This window comes from Myotis myotis, unplaced genomic scaffold (assembly GCF_014108235.1).
Source record: "Myotis myotis isolate mMyoMyo1 unplaced genomic scaffold, mMyoMyo1.p scaffold_m19_p_2, whole genome shotgun sequence".
NCBI lineage: Eukaryota > Metazoa > Chordata > Mammalia > Chiroptera > Vespertilionidae > Myotis > Myotis myotis.
The window spans coordinates 49,618,945-49,645,489 of NW_023416324.1; the positions used below are offsets into that span (position 1 = coordinate 49,618,945).

Here is a 26,545-nt window from a genome sequence, read left to right on the forward strand (position 1 = left end):
ATCGAGCCTTAAAGTGTCCAATGATAACACAGTGGGGACAAATAAATAGATTTCCTCCTACTGAGTAGTTAAGTGGCACATGAGGGGAAGCCAAGGAATCATCACAGAGAACTCAGCTACTAAAGATGAGGACGAGCTAACGAAGATGTAAAGGACACTGTAACTGGTGGTTGGGTGTGAGCAAGGGAGTTTCATTCAGTTGGGAGAATTCAGGGTTCAAGTATGGAAAAGGTGAGAAACCCACTGAAAGCTGAGGAAGTTGTGCATAGAGAAAAGGGATTTTTTAAGAGATAACTATCTGCAGAAAAGGAGCCTGCACATAATAGCTTCATGCAGACTTTGGCCCAACTCTATCTACAACATAATTTTCCAAGTAATGTTTTCCTTCAAAATATATATTTTGTTTTGAATTTTAGAGTTCTATTTTGGTTTGGCATTGTTATATGCCTAGCAACCCCAAATCTCCTACGTCCTCAATATTTAGATAAGAGTAAGAATTGTTCATCAGAAATTAAACAGTCCTCATATTTAAGTACTAGAGGCCCGATGCATGAATTCGTGTACAGGTGAGGTCACTCTGGGTGGCCTGCAGGATCGGGCCGAAACGCACAGTCCAATGCCGCTTGCAGCTCCTCCCTGCCACTCCCGCTCATCCTGGCCCCACTGTGCCTGCTCTGGGCTCATGCCTAATCAATCCCGATTGGGAGAGGCTTGAGCTGCTGCAGCAGCGCTCGCCAGCCATGAGCCCTGCATCTGGTGCCCTCCAAAGTGGAGTGGCCTGAGGGATTGGGCTGAAACCAGCTCTCCGACATCCTCCGAGGGGTCCTGGATTGTGAGAGGGTGCAGGCCAGGCTGAGGGACCCCACCGGTGCATGATCCAGGGAGGGGCCGCAGGAGGGTTCCAAGGCATGTCCGGCCTGTCTAGCTCAGTCCCGATCGGCCAGACCTCAGCAGCAAGCTAACCTACCGGTCGGAGCATCTGACCCTGGTGGTCAGTGCACATCATAGCAACTGGTTGACCAGTTGACTGTCTGCCCCCTAGTGATCAGTGCATGTCATAGCGAGCGTTTGAGCAGCCTTAGCATATCATTAGCATACTACACTTTGATTGGTTGTTCGGTTGTTCTGCTGTTCGGTCTATTTGCATATACCCTTTTATTATATAGGATGCTTTTATTTTTTGGAGAAGTTAATGAATTCAGGGGAATGAAAATAGATGTTAGAAATAAAAATGGGGGTATCAGTTATAGTTAAGAAAATTATCAAATGTAAATTATTCCTTTTTTGTTAGGTCTTATAAAATATGTGATACTTAAACACAGTGAAGTTTTAGTTAGCTAATTATATTGTACAAAGATATTTTTTGGCCCTTTAAAGGTTATTTTCCTACATTAAGATTTCTTATATTAAAAACTTTTTATTGTGACTCAGGTTTTGTGTCTCTGTAGAGACACACGTACATAGGTGTTTTTCTTTGTGCATTTGTTTTGCACAGGTAATGAGGTTAAATTATGCCCAAGTATTCGGGTCAACTAATCTTTATGATAACTAAATTAAGGAAAGCATTTGATGGACAAAAGAAATCACATTATATTTCTTTGTATCTTTCCATCCCTCTTCCTTTTCCCAGCACTCTACTAAAGAACCTCTCTTAATCAGGAAATCTTACATAATTTTTTGAAAGTCTATAGGAAAACCAAGATGAAACTCTCAGGCAGATAGAACACAAAGGAGTTCTCATTTTGTTGGGATGGTAATTTACTTTCACAATGTGGTGCTGAAATAAATTTTATTTTCAATGTTTGTAGAGTCTTTCCACTCAGAGGAGCCTTATTGGTCTTGAATGTGGAAAAGGCACCTGTTCAGGACAGTAATGAATGTCATATGCTTAGTTTTACTCTAGGAAATTTGGTTTTAGCTTTGATGACACCTAGTGTCAACGGAATGCAATAAATGTTTAATACTGCTTTATGATGTTTGGGCATTTTCCTTTAACATCCTCAACTTCATTTTCCTCCTTGAAAATAGAAGCTTATTATTTTCTGTTTGGAATAAAGAGAAAAATAATTGATAGATAAACCAGATATTTTTGTCCCAAGAGCTAATCAAGTTTCTCTTTGTACTGAGTGTATAGAAGGGACTAAAGGAAGCTTAACATGACATTGTCGTCTTATGAAGGATAAATTTTTTCCTATTTGAAATTCAGAGGTAAATCTATTGAATTCTATTTATGAATTTCAAAGACCATCTCAAATAACCTTGCAAAAGTAGTTTGCAAGTACTTTAATTTTTCCCATGTTATAGCCATGTAAGGGTGCCCTCCCCTCCACACACACACCCCAGTTGTATAAAAGTAAACCATAATACGAACTACAGTCTCTTTCTATTCAGAGAAGAAATATTAACAGCAGCAATTCTAAAGAAAGACAGTGATAGGCTTTTAATTGGTTTGTAAAGAATTACTAAGTAAAAGGGTTTTAGGGTGTTTTAATTTTTTATGTAGCCGTGAAAAATATTCTCTCATTCCTAAACTATTTGATAATTGATTACTTTTGACCTTAGTTATTTTGGGGGCATAATCCTTTTATTACTATATAAGTAAATACTAATTCCACCTACTTATATTAATATTTTTCCATATGCTAAACACATGTACACACACAAATTTTCATTTGAGGTCATATAATTCGGGTAGTGAAATATTTCCCTCTTCTGTAAGTTTAAGAAAAATTCCTACACAGTGATGCAACATTAGGCCAGTACTTTAGCAAAATTAAGACAATCTCTAGACCCACATTCTTTTTGACAACTGACTTCACTACCGTATGTGCAGTGCAACAGTGACATCTTAAGGCCAAGTAACTGGAGCTCCTTTAGCCAGAGAAAGAACTTGAACTGGGATTTGTTTTCACAGAAATTCCATTATATTATCAAGTAGTTTTCAAGTTTACAATTTGCAGTTGATAGGTCTTTATAAGTGCTTCTTTATTTATGACTTCTTTTGCAGTCTTTGTGAACATTTAATGTGCACTAGTAAATACTAACATTTTACATAAACATATTGTATATTAATGCATGCATTTCACTGCGTAGTTTATTGATATTCCCCTTGTAAAGCTTTTATGGAAGAAACAAGCCACAGCAGTATAGCAAAAGAGGCTTAATCTTTATAAATTGGGGCCTTTTCTGTCTCTTTGCTAGCCTAGGTGGCTGTATACAAATTCGAGTGGGAGGGGGCAGGAAACACCTCTTAACATTTAAGGTTTTCTACATGGGAGAACTCTGGCCAATTCAAAACTAATTGCTTACTTTAATAAAAAATTTTACCATTTTATAAAAAAATAAATCACATGTTTAATTGAGATGGCTGTATTGTAATTAATATTTTGAGATAATTGTGATTTTGAGCTTAAATTATATATAAAAATTATCATTTTTGTATGTGTTAAAAGAACTACAGTACCACAATTAACAGTACTTTTTAGTTGAACTACAGATTGATGTAAATAAAACTGAATGAAGACATTTACTACTTTATTAACATAGACTGTGAATGTACTTAATGGTTTTTCTTTTGCAGTATGAGACCATAACAACCTTGAAAGCTGCTTTCATTTTATGTGCAAAGAAGTCCTATGAATCTATATTTTAAATTTACTGAATCAGTGAAATTACTTCGTTAATTTGCAAATGCAAGCTGTATTCTGCAGTTTTATTTTATGTATTGACACTAATCGGCAAAGGTGTACAATGTGATTAGAATGCATTTTGAAGATGCTTTCTGTACAGATAAAAATACAGGGACTAAAATAATGCTGTGCAGTGTATAGCAGAGCCATTTTTCGGCTTTGGTGTACTCAACTTTTTCAGTATTTAAAAAGTGTTTTGAATAACATAAAAGTCTCCTTATTGTATAAATAATAAAATGTCATCTTATTGTAAAGTGTCTTTTGTTTAATGTCAAAGCAGATTTTTCTTAGTCAACCAAAGTTATAGTATGAAAAAAGCATGTTTGTTTTAAACCAAAAACACAAACATTGTAATTAACATTTGAAAATGTAACTTTTATTATGAACATGTACTATTTATCTTTAGTAGCAATTGACTTTTTCATATAAGCATGCCTCGATCATACAAAAGCTATCTACCTACTTACCTACCTACCTATCTATCCACCCATCTATCTATGTAAGTTAATATGCATTCTATTGATTGGCTACTTAATAGAATCAAATGGTAAGTTTTATAATGACTGATCAGCCTAGCCTACTTCTGATATTTCTGATGTAAATAAAAATGTTTATATTTGATATTTATTAAATGAAGTTCACCTATAATAACTTCCCTTTTAGAAAATTACTGCCTGATTACAAGTTTAATCTTATGAAGATTACAAGCAAATTTTAAAATTAAGCCCCTGGAAAAAAAATATATACAAGGCTGGATTAGAACACACCAACAGAATAGATGTATACAAATACTTAATTAGTAAGTATTTAAACAAAGCACATTTCAAGATTTCTATGCAGTATACATTATTGGTTATGTCCTGTTTCTAATATCTATAGAATAAAATAAGGTCTTCAATATTTAGAAAAAAAAGTACTTTTAAACTGCTAACACTTTGAAGGAAAAATATGCAGATCCAATCTCTTTGAATTTCTTGCATCCAGAAGTTCCAGATTATTATATGGAAGCTTAATACTAAGACATCATTTTATAAAACCTTGTCAACTTTTAATTCAAGAAGGTGAGGGTAATTTTAACAACACTTACTATTTTCTCCAACTATAACTATATCTTGTGTAGCATGTCTGTGACATTAGAAATCATGACAAAATGATTTCCTAAAACATGGGGAAAAGGCTAAAGACATTTTAACTAGATTAAAACAAAACAATACAGTGCATGTTAATGGAAAACTTATATTGAGACCAACAACATCACAAAAGTCCTATCAGTAATGAAGTCTTATTTTTAAATGTCAAAGAACAACATTGAATAAAATTCAAGTTAATTTTATATTAAACGAAAGAAATTGGATGGTCACACTCAAGTCAATTGGTCACGTTATATGTAACAAAAACAGAACTAGGGAAAAAACCAACTTCTACAAAAACGCTTTGTCATTATAAAAATATTAAACTTCATTAAATAAAAATTCACTTTTGAAGAAACTGTTTTGTTATAATGGAATGAAAATGAGTAGGATAAATCTTGTACAAAACACTCAGAACACTGTTATCACCATTACAAATGTACACAACACCTTAGAAAAACTTTCATTATCAATGTAAGAATTCTAAGAATTAGCATGACCAAGATTATAAAACAACTCCAATTTATGTAGGAATTCGGTCTCTCAAATATTCCAGAATAGCGGCTGTTCCTTTCATTAATATGGCTGCTCGCGGAACACGGAATGGATTTCCATCTAGCAGTAATGTTCTAAGCAAAAGAGAGAAATAAGAACTTTAACACTGTCCATTGGGGAGGCTTTTCTTCTAATTTCATTTATAATATTTTGAATAAGATTCGTGTAGTTTTTTTTGTCTCTTTCAAATCTAACCATTTAAACAGCTGGAATTATAACTACAACAATAACCAAGACAACATTAACAATACTTAGGTGAAAGGTACTCTGCTCAGTAATTTAAATTCACTGACTCAGTTATCTTAACAACCTATAATATAGGCCCCGTTAATATTCCTATTTTAGAGATAAGGAAATACAAGTTCAGGGAGGTAAGAAAGACTTGTCCAAGATCCTACAGCTATTATAGAGAGTTGTTGTCATCTGAACCACCATTTAACACATCCTTTTCTCAATCTTATGACCACATACTAAAAGGTTGAATTATACAGGGTAGGTTTACAGTTGTGAGTACGTGAAACAGTTTATTCTTGTATTATTATTATTTACTAATTATTGCATTACTTTCCATACAAACAACTTTAAACCTACTTTTGCCCCTGTATTTACACAAGTGTAGAATGAGCATACAAGTAGAGGACTAAACATGCCGAGGACTAAAACATAACCAAATTATCCCCCTCCGCCCTGGGAAACATTGACACGTCTGCCCTCTATCCCCTCCCCCCGCCTTGATCAGATACACACATAAAAATCTATTTACATGTTCTAAAATGAGGTTCCAATTTAAGATTTAAGGGCTTGTTAATTTGTTTCTTTAATAATTAATGAAATACCTTAACTTATGAGATAAAGAAACTTTTATACTAATTTTCAATAACTTGAGTGTTTGTGTAAACAAAAGTCAAAGGAATCACACCACACTATATACAGCAGATCTAAATTATATCTTCAAATACTTCTATGTGCCTTGGGAATTCTTTTAAAGACTGACTTTCTTAATTTATAGAAAAAGAAGTTAATTACAGTCAATCTTCAGTACTTGCTAATTTGCCTACTCACTACAACTTATTTGCAACCCAAAAATCAACGCAGCTGGCACTCTAAAAGCCATTTTTTGACACGCATAGAACAGCAAAAAATTTGAGTTGCTGGATAAGCACATTCTCTGCTGAAGGTGAGCAGGTGACACTGCCTTCTTGTTTCAGCTCTCATTCTGTAAACAAGTGTCCTATCCCTGGTCTATTTCACGTGGCATTTTTTCCCATTTTTGTCCTTATTGGTAACTTCACTCTTTAAAATGGCCTGCAAGTGTAGTGCTAAAGTGCTCGCTAGTTTTCTTAACAAGAAGGCTGCCATGTGCCTTACAGAAAAAATACATATTAAATAAGCTTCATTCAGGCATGTATTACAGAGCTGTTTGGCCATCGTTCAATATTAATAAATTAACAATATTAAATAAGGTGTCTTAATACAAACACATTAAAAAAGGGGTAATGCACTGACTGATTGAAAATGTCGTGATCAGAGGCTCAAAAGGACCTACCTCTTGTACTTCCTCTAGGAGTAACAGTTCAGGATTCACTCATTTGGTATTTACAGAGACTTTATAGACTACAACTGCTTCCAGTAATGAGAATCAACTGTACTTGCCTCCTATAATGCACTAATAAGGCTACCAGAGCAGATGCCAGCGCTGCCCAAGCAAAGTAAAATATGTCAAACCATCATGTGCAGTTTTAAATAATTATATTACTTCTGACACATTCTGCTTCACTACTTAGCTTTCTGTTAACATCTCCAACTACCTTTATAGTCACTTAACAAGCTTTATTGGGTGCTTACTATGTTCTAGGCCAGTGATGGCAAACCTTTTGAGCTCGGCGTGTCAGCATTTTGAAAAACCCTAACTTAACTCTGGTGCCATGTCACATATAGAAATTTTTGATATTTGCAACCATAGTAAAACAAAGATTTATATTTTTGATATTTATTTTATATATTTAAATGCCATTTAATAAAGAAAAATCAACCAAAAAAATGAGTTCTCTGACACGCATGTCATAGGTTCGCCATCACTGTTCTAGGCACTGGAACAACTCTTTTCTAAAGGAGGACAAAGAAATGGTATATATCAGTCTAAACAAAGCAGGATGGAAAATTACAGAAGTGACTAATTCTGCCTGGAGAATAAGGAAGGTTTTCAAATATGATATTTAGGTTGATTATTGATAAAAGCAGGGTAAAAACATTTGAGACTAAGGGTGACAGCGAACACAGAGTGAGGAAGATCATGACCCAGCATGAAGACCATCTATATATATAAAGAGCCAGGGGCCGTCACATCCAAAACAACCAAATGGATGACCGAACAGGCTAAGTGGGGTGACCAGGCCGGCAGGGGGGTTAGTGAGGGACGACCAAATGACTGAATACCAGGCTACCAGGAGACCAGGCCCGCAGGGGGGTTAGTGAGGGAAGACCAAACGACTGAGCAACAGGCTGCGTGGAGCAATCAGGACAGCAGGGCGTTAATGAGGGACGACCAAATGACTGAACAGCAGGCTGTGTGGGGCAACCGGGCCAGCAGTGGGCCGGCAGTGAGGGGCGACCAGGCCAGCAGGGGGGGGCACTTGGGGGCAACCAGGCTGGCAGAGGGGGCCATGAGGGGCAACCAAGCTGGCGGGGGGGTGGGGGGGAGGGTGGTTGGGGGTGACCAGGACAGCAGTGGGCCAGCAGTGAGGGGGGCACTTGGGGGCAACCGGGCCAGCAGTGGGCCAGCAGTGAGGGGCGACCAGGCCAGCGGGGGGGGGCACTTGGGGGCAACTGGGCCAGCAGTGGGCCAGCAGTGAGGGGCGACCAGGCCAGCAGGGGGGGGCACTTGGGGGCAACCAGGCTGGCAGAGGGGGCCATGAGGGGCAACCAAGCTGGCGGGGGGGTGGGGGGGAGGGTGGTTGGGGGTGACCAGGCCAGCAGAAGGGGCGGTTGGGGGCGACCAGGCCAGCGGGGGGGGGGGGGCAGTTGGGGGCAACCAGGCTGCCAGGGGAGGCAGTGAAGGGCGACCAGGCTGGCAGAGGGGGGCAGAGAGGGGCAACCAGGCCAGCATGGGGGCAGTTGGGGGCAACCAGGTCAGCACAGGGGGCAGTTAGGGGGACCATGCCGGCAGAGGGGGGCAGTGAGGGGCGACCAGGCTGGCAGGGGGAAAAAACCCATATGCACAGCTAAATTTATCCCCCTGACATTTTACACATTCGTTTCAGGTTACACTGAGTGATGAGAAAAGTATCACTAGAAGCAATCAATTACTTTATCTACACATATATAATACCACATAAACAAAGCTTAAAAAATAAATTTGGTAAAATCTGGAAAACAGAATTGGGATTCTGGGTTTGTTACCTATTATTAACAGGACATTACATTTTTATTTCAACTTTCCTGGTAGAGTACCGAAACACAACAGACAAACAGAAAGCCCAGACACTTCAACAAAGCAATCAAATAAATGGAAAATCTTAGTAGAATGGAGTAGTTACCTTAAGTTTACACAATTACCAAGCTCTGGCGGAATTTGTAGGAGGTCATTATTTTGAAGGTCCAATGTGACCAGATTCTCCATTATCTTCAATTTTTCAGGGTTCACAGATCCAACCTGATTGTTACTAATTAAAATTGTTTCAAGTGTGGAGATGCGATACAGAACTTCAGGTAGTATTTTGAACCTATTTAAAGATGAACAGCACACCTAAATATATTGGAATCAGAGGCAAAATCATTCCTCTAACAATGATCTTAAGTTTCATATCTTGAGATAAAGTTTTCTTTAGTGTAAATTATTTTATATTTAGTTCAAGTCCTATGTTCAAATTTACAAGAAGATAAAGAAAATGAACTAATTTTGGAAACCTTGAAATGTATGTTAAGTGGAGATTTGAAACAGTTTATTTTATTGTATAAAATCAAATGAAAGTTTATAGTAAATTATCCAATGTTTTCCTCTTCACATTCAGGAGACAAGGAAATCATCCTGAAATTCTTTATATAAAATGTCTCTGTGTTAGGTATTCTTCCTTAGTTCACTTTTATTATGAAACAGAATCACTGCCAATATTAAGTAAAAATTCAAGGTTTCTATTTTGCTTTGGCTGAAGTTTCAAAAATGAGTGCATTTTTGGTTCTTGAAAAGATGACAAACTAGCATAGGCTGTCAGCTTCCTCTTCCAAAGCAAGGCTAAAGATTCCACAAGAGAGATAAGAAAACTAATGGCTCTCAGAACAATTAATACAAAATCCTCGAGTGTCTCTTGAGGGACAGAGGCTAGGATAGTGTGAGGCAAAATGCATCTCATAAAATGGACTAGAAAAGATAGGATGGGCTGTAGAACTTTACAGCTGTGGCCTTTCACTTCCCTATATAAAAAAATGCAATAGCAAAGGGTAAACTCAAGGCAGCTCTGTATTTCCAGAGGGACTGGGAGTCAATATCTAGGAGTACAGACCAACCAAACTGCCTCCAAGTAGTCCCTCCTCTTCTTTCCCACCAACCCATGAAAAGGCATGGCTCACATGCAAAAAGACAAGTTGTACCCTTACCTCTCATCATATACAAAAATTAACTCTAAATGGATTAGAGACCTAAATGTAAGGAAGGGCTAAGACTATAAAACTCTGAAGAAAACAGGGATTAAGTCTTCATGACCTTAGATTTGACAGATATAACACCAAAAGCACAAACAACAAAAGGTAAATAAACAACTTCACCAAAATTAAAACCTTTTGTGCTTCAAAGGACACCATCAGGAAAATGAAAAAATAACCCACAAAATGGAAGAAAATAATGTAAGTCATATATCCAATAAGGGATTTGTATCTAAAATATATAAAGAACACTTACAACTCAATAATAAAAAGACTATGCAACTGACAATTGGAGAAAAAATCTGAATACGCAGGTCTCTAAAGAATATATACAAACTAGAGGCCCAGTGCATGAATTTGTGCACCAGTGGGGTCCCTTGGCCTGGCCTGTGGGATCAGGCCGAAACTGGCTCTCTGACATCCCCTGAGGGGTCCTGAATTGAGAGAGGGCACAGGCCAGGCCGAGGGACCCCACTGGTGCATGATTGGGAGGTTAGCCAGCCAGGTAGGGACAACGGGAGGGCTCTAGGGAGTATCTGGCCTGTCTCGCTCAGTCCTGATCTGCTGGACCCCAGCAGCAAGCTAACCTACCAGTCGGAGCATCTGGTGGTCAGTGCACGTCATAACAACTGGTTGACCGGTCGACTGTCTGCCCCCTAGTGGTCAGTGCACAGCATAGCGAGCAGTTGAGTGGCCTTAGCATATCATTAGCATATTACGCTTTGACTTGTTAAACGGATGACTGGACAAACGGACACTTAGCATATTAGGCTTTTATTATATAGGATGATCAATAAGGACATGAAAAGATGCTTAGCATCATTAGAAATCATAGGAATGCAAATCAAAACTTCAAGATACCACTTTAGCCCAGCCAGTATAGCTCAGTGGTTGAGCACTGACCAGAAGGTCACGGTCCAATTCTGGGTCTGGGCACATGCCCGGATTTCAGGCTTGATCCCCAGTGGGGGGGTGTGTAGGAGGCAGCTGATCAAGATTCTCTCTCATCATTGATGCTTCTATCTCTCTGTCCCTTTCCCTTCCTCTCTGAAATCAATAAAATATATTTTTTAAAAAGTCAAAAAATATTAGATGGCTAAAATTAAAAAATCAAATAACAAGAATTGGTAAGGGTGGGGAGAAATCAGAGGATGTGGAGAAATCATACATTGCTGGTGGGACTGTAAAAGGTGCTGCCACCTTGGAAGAGTCTAGCAGTTCCTCCAACAGTTAAACACAGAGTTACCATATAACCCAGCAAATCTACTCCCAGGTATATATCCAAGAGAAGTGAAAAGATATGTCCATTCAAAATCTTGTTCATAAATGTCTATAGCATCATTAACAATAAGAACCAAAAAGTTGAAAGAAATAGATTTACAACTCCAGGAAGTGCAAAGAACCCCAAACAAAAGGAATCCAAAGAGGACCACACCAAGACACATCATAATTAAAATGCCAAGAGCAAAAGACAAAGAGAGAATCCTAAAAGCAGCAAGAGAAAGAAACTCAGTTACCTACAAGGGAATACCCATACGACTGTCAGCTGTTTTCTCAACAGAAACTTTGCAGGCCAGAAGGGAGTGGCAAGAAATATTCAAAGTGATGAATACCAAGAACCTACAACCAAGATTACTTTATCCAGCAAAGCTATCATTCAGAATTGAAGGTCAGATAAAGAGCTTCACAGATAAGAAAAAGCTAAAGGAGTTCATCACCACCAAACCAGTATTATATGAAATGCTGAAAGGTATCCTTTAAGAAGAGGAAGAAGAAGAAAAAGGTAAAGATACAAATTATGAACAACAAATATGCATCTATTGACAAGTGAATCTAAGAATCAAGTGAATAAATAATCTGATGAACAGAATGAACTGTTGATTATAATAGAATCAGGGACATAGAAAGGGAATGGACTGACTATTCTTGGGGGGGAAAGGGGTGTGGGGGATGCGGGAAGAGACTGGACAAAAATCGTGCACCTATGGATGAGGACAGTGGGTGGGAAGTGAGGGCGGAGGGTGGGGTGGGAACTGGAAGGAGGGGAGTTATGGGAGGAAAAAAAGAGGAACAAATGTAATAATCTGAACAATAAAGATTTAATTAAAAATAATAATAAATAAATTCTGTCTACTTAAAATAAAAAAACATAAAAAAAGAACCAAAAAGTTGAAAACAATGTAAATATCCATCAACTGATGGGTAAATAAAATGTGGTACATCCACATAAAAAATGTTACTCTGCAATAAAAAGAAATGAAATACCAATGCATGCTACAATTTGAATGAATCTTGAAGACATTATGCTATGGGAAAGAAAGCAGTCACAGAAGACCACATATAGCTCTATTTATATAAAATGTCTGGAATAGGCAAATCTAAAGACAAAAAGTATATTAATTGTTGCTTAGTGCTGAGAAGGGGCAGAAAGTGATATAAGAGGGTGGCAGCTAAAGTGTACAAGAGTTTCTTCTTAAGGCAATAAAAATATTGACTGTAATGGTGGTGTCCATATCTGTGAATATACTATAAACCAATAATTACACACTTTAAAGGGAAAAAAAATGACATGGCTCAACTAACAGAAGTTAGGCTTAACTTTTGCCACTTCTCCAAAGATATTACTTGACAATGCAACTGATAACATAATAGCCAATTCAAGAGAGAAATGATAATTCAATTCACAAATAAAAATTAGGAGAGATCTGAGAAATGCATACATTTTAAAATAAGGACAACAGTAGTATAACTTACCCATGAGAAAGCAAAAATAATGGAGCAGACAGAACAAAAATTTAAAAGGCAGCATTTTAACATCACTATGTCACTGAGGAATAATAATGATATAAAACTTATATACTTACTAGAGGCCCGGTGCACAAATTCGTGCATGAGTGGGGTCTGGCCGGCCCACCCCAACAGGGGCCAATCAGGCCGGGCCAGCTGGGATAAAGGGAGGGAATGCAGGAGGTTGGCTGGCTGGACCTGCCCCTGAGTGAGATGGGGGGGGGCCGATTAGGGGCGGGGCCAGCCAGGGGGAGGTGCCGAGGTGGTTGCCCAGCCGGTCCCACCCCCAGGTCGAACTCCTAGTGGAAGGGACAATTTGCATATTAGCCTTTTATAATATAGGATTATCAGGATTGAATGAATATATTTGAAGACCTTCAGATAGTAGCTGAAATATAGTAAACTAGTAGCCCGGTGCACGAAATTTGTGCACATTAAAAGGGAATTAATTGCCCTAACCAGTTTGGCTCAGTGGATAGAGCACTGGCCTGAGAACTCAAGGGACCCAGATTCGATTCTGGTCAAGGGCATGTACCTTGGTTGCGGGCACATCCCCAGTGGGGAGTGTGCAGGAGGCAGCTGATCGATGTTTCTCTCTCATCGATGTTTCTAACTCTCTATCCCTCTCCCTTCCTCTCTGTAAAAAATCAATAAAATATATTTTTTTAATAAAGGGAATTAATTAGCAGAGATATTTTAATATTGCTATTTGCCCTTTCTCTATAATAAAACTGTGAGAGATGAAAGGAAATTAGTAAAATGTATATGAAAATAATATATAAATTTATTAATAAACAGTAACAAAAGGATATAACAACAGAGGCATGATATAAAAACAACAGTGATGCAAACAATGACTGATAAAGTCATAAACTTATTCTAATATCTCCCTGTACACCACATTAAAAGTGAAAACACTTTCAGAGTGCTTGACTAATTTCCCTTGCTGCTGGGGTCCGGCTGATCGGGAATGAGCGAGTCGAGACGGACACGGCCTGGAGCCCTCCCGCGGTCCCTCCCCAGCTGGCCAACCTCCTGTACCCCTCCCCAGCCCCGATTGTGTACCAGTGGGGTCCCTCAGCCTGGCCTGAGCCCTCTCGCAATCTAGAACCCCTCAGGGAATGTCAGAGAGCCGGTGTCGGCCCGATCCCGTAGGCCAGACCAAGGGACCCCACTGGTGCATGAATTCATGCACCAGGCCTCTAGTTCTTAATAATTAGTGGTAGTTTTATAGTTTTTAAAGAATAAAATCTAAGTTTCATTTTGGATAAAAAGCTCTTGAGGGGTTTTTATGCTGCTTACATATCCAACGTCAGTTGTTACCTCCACTCCCCTAGCCCAGTGGTCGGCAAACTGCAGCTGGTGAGCCACATGCGGCTCTGTGGCCCCTTGAGTGTGGCTCTTACACAAAATACCATGTGCGGGCGCACATGTACAGTGCAATTGAAACTTCGTGGCCCAGGCACAGAAGTCAGTATTTTGTGGAAGAGCCACACTCAAGGGGCCAAAGATACGCATGTGGCTCGCTAGCCGCAGTTTGCCGACCACTGCTCTAGCCCCATACTTTATGGTCAGAGCCATATTAAACTTATTGAAGTGCCCCCAACACAGCATGTTCTCATATCTGTGTGCCTTAGTACATGCTACTTGCTCTACCTGGGGTGCCCTACCCCTGTGTATCTGGCAAATGTCTACCAGTTTTTCCTAAGTCTCAGTTTCAATGCTACCTCCTTTATCTTCAGGTAATTTCAGGAAACACCTTTGTCTGTGCACAATGCTTCCATTATAGCAATTATAATTATTAAAATGATTAAAAGGAACAAGAAATCTACTACAGATCAGTGGTGAAAGCACTAAGAAAGCAACACTTTAAATTCTAAGTAGAACTAAGTGAAAATAAACCTGGACATTTAAATTAAGTAAAAATATAGGGCCTTTTTTGTTTGCTCTTTTAGTTGTCGTCTCTGATTAAACCTACAAATTTTCCATAGAATAACAGTTAGTCACAGATTTGTCTGTTCTGTCTCTTACCTATTAAAGGAAAGATTGATTGTCTGTAGTCTTATCAACGATTCCATTTCTTCAGGCAAGGAATTTAAAAAATTGTTTCTAAGAAAGAAAAAGATGATTTACAAAAAATTTTTTGTTCAGCTTCAATTTATAATTAGTGTTCATCAGACACAAAAAATACACAGCTCTGCTTATAAATCTTCGATCTGATCTGCTTAAGGCTGAGTCCTCAGAATGCTAAATCAGTCGGCTACCTCAAGTATTTGATTACTTTACCAAATTCTAATACCAATATGCATCCCATTGATAATATAATCAACTCTTTTAACAATTGATTTAATAGGACTAACACTGTTAACGCCTTATCTCCTTCAAACTGAGCTCAGCAATACTTCTCCAGATCAGGGCCCTTTACATCATGCTTTGAAATACCACATTCTTTGATATTACAGATATTTGACTGGTGTAAATACACAGATATCTTGCATACAGACATGAAATTCTACTCAAAAAATTTTTAAATATTATATTAAAAACTTGACAGGAAAGTAGAGAGATGCTACATATTTAGAAATGCGGAACTTTCTACCACATAGGTATTATGCAAGTCCATTTCTACTCTAAGTTTGGTATTTAAATTTGCACAGTGCATTTTCTTTTTTTAGATCTTATGATGAACCATGGCAGAAAACAGAATCTCATTTACTGTTGGAAGGACCTGGGAACAATTTTAGAAGGAAGGTTAACAAAAAGGTAGGATTATAGAGGCTATATATACCTAACAATAGAAAATATCTGTGAAAAAATTATATCCAACCTGATGGCTACATATTACAATTGAATAATTTCCTCTAACTTATTTCTTTACATTCGAAGTCAAGTGTAATAGTTACAGTTCAACCTATGTTTTTTTTTCTTTTCTCTGTTCTTTTCTCTAGTTACTGTCTTTATTAAGGTGTACTGAATAACCTACTGCTCATTTCTATCCTTTTCCTAGAAAGTCTTATACCTACTTATATTAGACACAAAAGCATATTTTAGTCACTTAATTAGAAACCTCCAGATATGGTTACAGAAAAAGGCCACACATACACACACCATTGAAGAATGGGACAAAAAGAAATAAATACAACAGCAACGTGGACATAAATTCACTCTCTTTACTCTGACAATACTACACTAAAATATGGTTTACACTGTTTTGCTAATGCTGCCACCCAAAAATAGAAATTAGTCTACATTTAGTAGGAGCAGAGTAGATTTGCTTTCATCCCATAAATAAAAAAAAGATATAACTTAACTTATTGTTATTTAACTACTGTTTCAGCAGAACAAGAGGAGTTAGACTTAAACTAAAAATCACTCCTAGTAACAATATATGAGAAGTAAGAAACCTAGGTAGTAGACATATAGTATTAAAGCCCATGCAAATAAATGATTATCTAACACAGAGACATGTATTATTACCTTCAGAGAACTGTGATACTTTTGATCCTGTCACGTCAACTTTGAACATATTAAACTTCCTACTACATCTGCAGAACCTTAAGTAGTTTCTTTTCTTGTTGTTGCCACTCATAGTGTTCCTTTTCATTATTTCTGGCATATCTATGTAATATAATATTTTGGAACCAAATAGTTTCTTTTTAAGAGAAGCCATGCTAGCCCCAGCTGGTTTGGTTCAGTGGATACAGTGTCAGCCTGTGGACTAAACGGTCCCCAGTTCGATTCCAGTCAAGGGCACATGCCCAGGTTGTGGGCTTGATCCCTAGTAGGGGGCGTGCAGGAAGCAGCTGATCAATGATTCTCTCTCATCACTGATGTTTCTATCTCTCCCTTTCCCTTCCTCTATAAAATCAATAAAAATATATTTAAAAAGAGAGAGAAAGGGAGAGAGAGAGAAAGCCATGCCAGCTAGCTGGTATGCCAGTACAGGATTGACAGTTTATGTTATTTACTTTCAGAAAAGGAACCATGTGAAGCAAATACTTTCCACATGTTATTTGTAATTTTGCATAAGCAAGAATCTAAAAATGTGTTAATATTTTCCAATATCTAAAATAATTTTGTCATATAACCTAACTTGTAAATTGCCTACAATGATAGATATCTGATTAAAATATTTCCTAAATGCTATATTTTAGAGTTATCCTAAAATATTATTAATAAACTAAAGACCAATTTCCAGACTTACTTAGGAAAATATGAGGGACAGGGCAAAAGTTAGGCAAAACTCAAAGACAAGTTATAATGGAAAAAGTGAAGAACAGTATCAATACATACCTGAGATCTAAAAAACTCAATTTCTGAAGCATACATAATTCCAAAGATATAAGGGAAAGCTTATTAAAACCGAGATTGACATCAGAAACCATTTCCTTCAGTTCTATAATCCTGAAACAAAAATAATTTTTAAATGTTAGCACTCAAACTATAAGAAGACCATAGAGGATAAAAATCCTGTATTATTTCTGCTAATTAAGATCTTCTGTAAATTTTATTTTCCTCATAAAAATTTTAATCAGCTTGGATGTGTAACTGATAAAAGTAGTTTTTAAAAACTGCCTTAATATTATCTATCCCAGAATTTCTACTTATCCTTAAATGTATGATGACGTTTAACAGCCCCTTTATTTTATATTTAAACCAATTATGGACAAAGAAATGAACCAATTAAAGAAAAGTGAAATCTAGGCAATTTTTTTAATGATTTGAATCCATGAAATAAATGGTTAGGCATATACTCTATAACATAGCAGTATTCTTTTTAGAGTGCATTATATAACACCATCTGGGTACTTCAAAATGTTTTTTAAATACTATATGTCCACATTTTAAAAGTATAGTATAGTATTTATTATCCTATCATTACATTTAATCATGACTGTAAGAAAAATTAATTCCTAGGTTTGATAAGTGTCACTACTAAGCAACTTAACTCAAAAACTTAAAAAGGAAGAACAGAACATTTCTAAGTAAGCCTAATCAAGCTTAGTAATTTAACACTTAGTTAAGCGCCATGTCAGTCTCCGGTGACTGACAGTATATTTTCCGTCTGGACCAGTCAGTCACTGGTGCCGCCAGCTTATAGGTAAAATCAGATATCGCAGGCTAAACGGAAAAGAAGACAAAACAGGCTTGGCACTTAATGTGTTAAAAGAATGCTATTAATCTATATATAAAAGTCTAAGCGACTGTCCCCCTAGCTGATAGCTATGACGCGCACTAACCACCAGGGGGCAGACACTCAATGCAGGAGCTGAAACCACAGGCATGGAAACATGGAACAAACTGATAAATCTCAGAGGGAAGGGAAGGGGGGAAGAGATTAACCAAAGATCTTATATGCATACTAGAGGCCCGGTGCACGAATTGGTGCACCGGTGGGGTCCCTCAACCTGGCCAGTGGGGATTGGGCTGAACCGGCTCTCCGACATCCCCTGAGGGGTCCCGGATTGCAAGAGGGTGCAGGCCATCCCGAGGGATCCCACTGGTGCATGAATCCGTGCACCAGGCCTCTCGTTGAACTATAAAAACATGAAATGCTATATATGGTTAGCCAAGAAATGAATTAAACTATTGACTATAAATCATTTTTGTCTATATTAGCAAGAAAAAAAGAATATCAAATACTGTGCTAAAAAAGATACAATGAAAGATACAATGAGTTTGGATATGTATAGACAGCCATACTCTTTGATTTAGTAAGTCATCTAGAAATCTGGCCTAAAGAAATGTTTTATTTATTGCCATAATCAACTTTATCATATATAAATTTTTCTATATTTAATCTTTATTGTTGAAAGTATAACATATGTCCCCTTTTCCCTCCCAATGACCCCCTCAACCCCACACCTACCCCCCCCACCACGAAGTCTAGCGCACTATATTCTGTCCATGGGTTATGCATATATGCATATAAATTCTTTGGTTAATCTCCTCATGCCGCCCCCTTCCACTCCCCACTTTCCCTCTGATATTTGTCAATTCATTCCATATTTCCATGTCTATGGATCTATGTTGTTGTTAATCCTCACCCAAGGATATTTTTCCTCACCCAAGGATATTTTTCCATTGACTTTTAACACGTTAAGCACCAGTAACTGACACTATACTTTCTGTCCGAACCGGTCAGTAACTGGTGCCGCCAGCATATCGGTGAAATCGGATATCGTGGGCTAAACGGAAAGGAAGACAAAACCAGACTGGCGCTTAACATGTTAAAGAAAGTGGAAGGGAGGGGGAAAGACAGAGAGAAACACTGATAGATTGGCTGCCTCCTGCATGTGCCCCAACCCAGGTTGGGATCAAGACTGAAACCCAGGTACATGCCCTTGACTGGAATTGAACCCACACCTTCAGTCCTCGGGCTGAGCAAGGTTCTATCCACTGAGGCAAAACAGCTAGGACTCTGCATCTATTTTTATTTTATTTTATTTTTTTAATGTATTTTTATTGATTTCAGAGAGGAAGGGAAAGAGAGAGAGATAGAAACATCAATGATAAGAGAGAATTATTGATCAGCTGCCTCCTACACAACCCCTACTTGGGATCAAGCCCACAACATGGGCATGTGCCCTTGACTGGAATCGAACCTGGGACCTTTCAGTTGCAACAATGCTCTATCCATTGAGCCAAATCGGCTAGGGCTGGATCTATTTTTAAAGTACTGTTTACAACATAGTGAATTATTTAGGAAAAATAAACCAGTCAAGATACAAATTGTAATCTATAATAATAAAAGCGTAATATGCTAATAATACTAAAAGCATAATATGCTAATTAGACCAGACATCCTTCTGGACGTCCTTCCAGAGGGGGCCAAGGCAGAGGTGGCCGCCACAGTGGGCAGGGGCCAAGGCAGAGTCCCCCGGCCGCCAAGGCAGGCGGGGGCCGAGGCAGCCACCGCAGCAGCAGGAGCCGAGTCCCTTTCATGAATTTCGTGCATTGGGTCTTTAGTATAATTATAAATGGGAAATAGCTTGAAATAAAATATGCCATTAGTTAATAAATTAGTGATGGGACTATTAGCGATCTCTCCCTTCATTTAGTATAAAATCCTATGAATAAATATTATTTTTACAATCAGATAATAATATGGTGAAAACTCTAACATGTGGAATAAAAAATTAAGAAAGAGGGAAAGTGGTTCAGAAACTCTCTACAGCAAGTTATGTCTTTACTGTATTTCTTCTTTGGCCTTCTAAACAGTGAAAATGATGATAAAATAACTGTGGTAACAGAATAACATTGTTTTGCATAACCAGATTGTGAGATAAAATAAGGAAGTAAGCGATAAGGTAAAGTCTTTTAACTCCTTTCATCTTTTTTCCCAATTAGCTTGTATGAACCAGGATCCCCAAGACAATCTTATCCTATCTGACAGCAAACATCAATGCTCAACTACTCTATCAAATATCTTCTGAGCCCTTAAAGAGAGAATGAGAAAATGAACTAAATCTCCCTTTTCAGTGAAAACTCTTAGTTATCATCTTTCAAGATCTACATCCCCAAACTATGCTCTGTAAAGTTCTAGTTTGTTGGACTTTTTAAAAATTTTAAAGATCGAAAAAATTTTTTTTGCAATCAGATGAAAGTCATTCTATTTTCCAAATACATCACTTTTTCTTCTTTTTTAAAAAGTATTTAAGTACTTACCAAATGCTAGGCACTGGTTAAATGCTTTATGTGGATTATGCCATTTGATTCTTATAAATAGCTATTAACATCTATATATATAAAAGCCTAATATGCTAAGTGTTTGACCATTCGACCAGTCGCTATGATACACACTGACCACCAGGGGGCAGATGCTCTGACCAATAGGTTAGCTTGTTGCTGAGGTCCAGCTGATCAGGACTGGGCGAGGCAGGCCGGACATGCCCTGGAACCCTCCACAGTCCCCACCCGGCTCCAATCATGCACCAGTGGGGTCCCTTGGCCTGGCCTGCGCCCTCTTGAAATCCGGGACCCCTCAGGAGATGTCGGAGAGCCAGTTATGACCTGATCCCCACAGGCCAGGCCGAGGGACCCACCGATGCACAAATCCATGTACCAGGCCTCTAATAGGTAATAATAAATTATTATCTCTACTTCACAGGTGAGAAAACCACTAGTAAGAGCAGCTAGTTAACTTGTCCAAAGCCACACAGCTGACAGATCTGGGATATAGATATAAACAATCAACTATATTGTCCCAATTCTTTAACACTGCCCAATCCTGCCTCCCATACTGTTGTCTTAATTGCAAAGTTATCTATCACCTTTCTTTGGGTATATAGTTAACTAGAGGCCCAGTGCACGAATTCATGCACGGGTGGGTCCAGCTGGTCTGGCCTCAATGGGGGCGGATCGGGGCTGGGCCTGTCGGGAGGAGGAGATGGTGGAAGGTTGGCCGGCCAGCCCACCCTGATCAGGGCCGGCCGGCTGGGGGGAGGGGTCGTGGGCAATTGACTGGGGGCCCGGTCCCCAATTGGGTTTGGGGGGGTTGATTGGGGGTGGGGCCAGCCATGGGGAGGGGCTGTGGGCGGTGGGCCGGCTGGCCTCGCCCCCAAATGGGGTTGGGGGTGCCGATAGGGGGCCAGCAGCCTGGGGGAGGGGCCATGGGTGGTTGGCTGGCCAGCCCTGCCCCTGACTGGCACCCTCCCACCCTGATCAGGGGCGGGGCTGGCCGGGGAGAAGGGGATGGGGCATTTGGCCAGCAGGCCCCACCCTTCATCAGAGTGGGAGAGTCCGGTAGTGGGCAGTACTTATTAAACGATACTTTTGAGAACAGTAACTGGGAAGAATGGGAAAAGAGCAGGTTTGAGCAGAGTAAAGCTGCAATGCTGGCCAGGGATCAGCCTCAGCATACAGAGCTCTTGGGTCAATGGGGAAAAAAGGAGATATATGTACCCGATCGGGCCAGTTCGCTGGTCACAGTGGGCTTCGCGTCATAGTGACCAGTCGTTAGGATCACTGGCTTTTTATATATATAGAGATTGCAAGAGAATATTCATTTGTAAAAGTTCAACGTTAAACTAATTTTTTCTCAAAACCTAAAATTCTGCTATAATTTACATCTAAAAAGATGTTTTAAACAAAATATAATGAAAAAGACTTCTAATATTTGGAAGTAAAGAATCCTTTTATAGGAAAAAAATAGTAATAGGATTCAATCAATTTTATTTTTGCTTTCAGTGGAAAAATTCAGTGGGTTCTCAATTCACTAATATAAAGCCCCAAATATAAATTCCTATTAATCTACATGAACCTGGCTTTGGATAGTCTCTTAAAACTTTCCTCATGTATTTTTCATTATGTGGGGAAAAGTAATTTAATACTTTTAATAATTCTGATACCTAGTCTCCAAGTTTAAAATGTAAAAAAAGAAACAAAGTTTTAGAAAAATATCTACGTATATACACCTCTCATAACAGCCCTAGCCAGTTTGGCTCACGAGCGTCAGCCTGCGGACTCAAGGGTCCCAGGTTTGATTCTGGCCAAGGGCACATGCCCGGGTTGTGAGCTCGGTCCCCAGTAGGAGGCATGTGGGAGGCAGCCAATCAATGATTTCCTCTCATCATTGATATTTCTATCTCTCTCTTCCTCTCCCTTCCTCTCTGAAATCAATAAAAATATATTTAAAACAAACAAACAAAAACAGCAAAAGTGTCTCAGGAAATACTTAAATAAATTTTGCTAAATCCCTCAAGTATTATTAATGCAAGAAACTTTATATATACTTTCAAATTTAAAAACTATAAAATAAATATTTTTGCAACTAAGATGAAACAAAACTTAGAATGAGTAACAACTTAATAGAAATGGCATCATGAGCAGTTCTTACCTTTTTGGAATTTCACATAGCTGATTCTTACTGAAGTTAATAGAAGTGACAATATTGCTTTTTACTGCATCAAACACTTCATCAGGAATCAAGGTTGTCTGTTTATCACTAAATGAAAAATGTTTAACTTTGAGAAGTCCAGAAAAATATGATTATTACTTTTTACTTTTAAAGGACTTTGAAGATTTTATAAGACAATTTTAAGGTAGTTAGTTGATAATGTAGTTCTGTAAAGAATGCTACAAAAACCTGCCAATCCACAAAATGTTAACTGTCAGGAATTTAGACAACATACTGTGTCACAACACAATGTACCTTCTGAGCATTCATATACTCAATGTTAATAAAAATAAAGATATATCTCTAGACTCTAATGTCTAGAAGTCATATAGTAAATAGCTAGTAACTCAGTAAATGGACTCCTCCACCTCAGAGTAGAACTAAATCTGTAATTTTAAAAACTGTTTTTGCCCCTTTTTAAAAATTCTTTAATACAGGCTGTCAACTTTCTTTAGATATATATTAAACTGCAAGATAAGAATCATTCTTAAATGTTCAATATTGTACTAGAGTTCTCATAACCTAAACCAATTTCTCTCTCGTTTAGCATGTGACAAGGTAGACAGAATAGTGGCCTTAGAATAAACAATTTCTGGTTTTACCATTAAGGAGCTTTATCATTCACCTTCCCTGAACCTCAGTTCTTTGAAATTAGAATCGAAAGTTATTAATTGTTATTTATGCCAGATCTTTTACAAATGTAAATATAAATTTCCTTTTCAGTAAAATTAAAATTTTCAGTAAGATTTTTAATGAAATATAATTTAATCTTAAATGAAACTATAGACTGCTGACATTTAACAATCTGTTGTTGTTATAATTAGCCATTATCTTTATGTTCTTCTTTTATAATTTTTAATGCCTAATACATCATCCACTTAAAAGCATCCTCGATAGAATGTCCACTGAATGACTGTATGTACAAGAAAGCAATATCATGTGTGCAGTATGGGAGAACTGTGTAAAAAAAGTTATTGCAATACAGATAGAAAAAAAGACAGCCTAAATTCCATACGTATTATGCCTTCTACTTTTTCTGCTTAGGGCTCCATTTTCTGCTGGGCAGATGTAGCATTTTTATCTTTTCAATCAGCTATGTTCAAGTCATCAGAAAGTGATTTATTCTAATCAAACTTTGAAGATTCATGCTATTTTTTAAAATTTAGTAGAAGGCATTTATAACTTAAAATTGGGAATTAATTTGTATCTTAAATGGTATACTCTTTTCCAATTAAAGTCTCTGAGGAAAACAAACTACAATAAATTCAGAATCTAAGTATGTAATCTAAGATGTGTAGTCTTAAATGTTGTATTTATTATGCTTTAGTGATACATGTGTCTTTAAAAAGTAGGATTGATTATCTCAAATAAAATTGTATTACTATTACTGTATAGATTTTTTTGGAGGATACTGACTACTGAGAAGGTGGTTCCTACTGACACACTGAGGAAAAGAGGCAAGATATTAAAGCTGGCTGTGTAGATGAACTGGTGTTATTCTGTATTTTCATTACGTTACTGAGCCAATCATTGCAAGAGCTTTGATAGTATTGGTTATTTTTATCTTTGTCACCTCAGTACTGATAGAACACTTAACCACTCCCAAACTTTGCATAGGTATCCTCATTCCCCAATCAAATACACTTCCATAATATATAAAAATTTTTAAGCTTTGTCTCAGTTTACATACCAACATTGAAACTGTTTCAGATTGAATATATGTGCTACCAGAGCACATTGTTACTATGACATTATTTTATTTTCATTCAGATATATTAACACAATACAACCTCTCAAGCTTTGCCTGCTTGGGGTGTTCATTAACTAAATTATATTTATTTCTAATTTACTAACATAGACACACCTCCCTGCCTCCCCCTTGCTCCATACCAATATAAAAATCCTCTCTAGATGCTGGTCAGAAAATTTTATTACCAATACTGTCACCCTTTATTTTTCATAATAGCAAAAGGTTCTTTATTATAAACATTTTACTATTAATAACCATTGATTCAGCTCTACCATAATACATACAAACCACCTAAGAAATGGGCATTTAAGTTCACTGAACTTTTAATATGCTTCTATCTCATCATTGCTTTTACAATTGCTATTATTCTAAGTCAAGCATACTAATGCACTTTTGCAAAAGGTTTATTTCTGAAAATTTCCTACGTTTTGTTAAGTTTTAAAAAAAATGAATTACATACCTATAGTCTAATATTTTTAATGTGATGATGGCATGTACATTGACTCTAGATTCACTTGGTAGTGTCATGGCAGTCTCAATAACAGAGTCACTTTGGCTAGGTCCATCATCTGGGGGGGGAAATGTTATATGAAACCAATAAATATAGCATAAAGTCATTTTTGAAAATTAAGAAAATACATAAAAATTATATATATGATTTCTTTATGTAATTGGTGAGAATGTCTTAGTCATATGCTTTATCTCCAATAACTCAAATCTGAGTTTGAATTTAATATTTAATTAATAGAAAATAAAGTTACTATAATATGGCTTCAAAATCTATTAATAAATCGTACCATAAGGAAACTCAGAAGTAGGAAAGAACCTTTAAGAATAACTAAAATGTCTCAGAAGAAACAACAAGGAATCCTTCTTCTTAAGCAAAATAATATAGTCCATTAGAAGAAATATATTAAAAACAACAGCAAAAAATGATTATTTCCCACAAATGCCTACAAAATAGGCATATGCCTATCTTTTCATTTTAGAATACAATGAAGCTGATATCCTCAATCATTTAAAATCTGTTAATTTATCTAATCCAGGAAACTTTTAATATATTACTTACATTAAGATTTTTTTTTTTTAGCAAATGTAAGACTATTTTCTTTCTTCCTTTCTTTTTTATTTATTTCAGAGAAGGAGGGAGAAGGAGAGAGAGATAGAAACATCAATGATGAGAGAATCATTGATCGGCTGCCTCCTGCACAACCCACACTGGGGATCAAGCCTGCAACCCAGGCATGCGCCCTGACTAGGAATCGAACTGTGACCTCCTGGTTCACAGTTCAACTACTGAGCTGGGCTATTTTCAATAAATATTTCCTAACATGTCTGTGTACTCACACATTCACACACAAATCAACCCTCTCACTAATCTCCAGAGACATTTAACACTGCCTTGGCAATATTCCCAAAACTGAACTACAAATTCAATGCAATCCTCTAACAGAATCCTAGCTGAGTTCTTTGTAGAAATTAAGTTGATTGTAAAATTCGTATGGAATTGCAAGAAACCCAGAAGAGCCAAAACAAGCCTGAGAAAAAGAAGAAAGTAGGAGGACTTACATTTCCTGATTGCAAAACTTACTACAAAGCAATGGTCATCAAGACAGTGTGGTACTGGCACAGAATAGACATGGAGATCAGTGAAATAAAATTGAGAGGCCAGAATGCACCCTACATTTATGGTCAACTGATTTTCAACGAGAATGGAAAGACCTTGTTGAAAAGAATAGCCTTTTCAACAAGTGATGCAGGGAAACTGGATAGCCCCGTGGTCGGCAAACCATGGCTCATGAGCCACATGTGGCTCTTTGGCCCCTTCAGTGTGGCTCTTCCACAAAATACCATGTGTGGGCACGCACGTACAGTGCGATTGAAACTTTTTGCCAGACACTCAGAAACAATGGGACACAGGATGCATTTAGCAAACACACTTGGAGTCTTCCTAACTAATGCTAGCGTAACGATTCTTAAGGTGATTAAGCCAGGCTCTCTTTCTAAAGCAGGTTTCTCTGAATCTCTTGGGCAGGAAAGGGAAGAGAGTCAAAGCCTACCTCTGAGTCTTGTTTCTGAAAATCAATATTCCAAAAGG

General features: G+C 37.7%; 1 protein-coding gene across 4 annotated transcripts in view; it reads right to left on the bottom strand.

The window, feature by feature from the left end:
- Positions 1 to 4,043: 4,043 nt before the first annotated feature.
- Positions 4,044 to 26,545, bottom strand: part of LRRC40 (leucine rich repeat containing 40) — a 53,583-nt gene continuing 31,081 nt past the window's right edge. Inside the window, exons 10-15 of one of the 4 annotated variants that reach the window (XM_036348977.1) lie at positions 24,908 to 25,016; positions 22,638 to 22,745; positions 17,093 to 17,203; positions 14,831 to 14,908; positions 8,911 to 9,096; positions 4,044 to 5,448 (exon numbers count right to left, since the gene is read on the bottom strand). In XM_036348977.1, the coding sequence (XP_036204870.1) occupies positions 5,343 to 5,448; positions 8,911 to 9,096; positions 14,831 to 14,908; positions 17,093 to 17,203; positions 22,638 to 22,745; positions 24,908 to 25,016 (698 nt within the window). In that variant the 3' untranslated portion in view covers positions 4,044 to 5,342. Of the gene's footprint in view, positions 5,449 to 8,910; positions 9,097 to 12,876; positions 13,004 to 14,830; positions 14,909 to 17,092; positions 17,204 to 22,637; positions 22,746 to 24,907; positions 25,017 to 26,545 lie in introns of those variants that run through there. The other 3 variants (XM_036348979.1, XM_036348978.1, XM_036348980.1) reach the window with 3 other exon arrangements.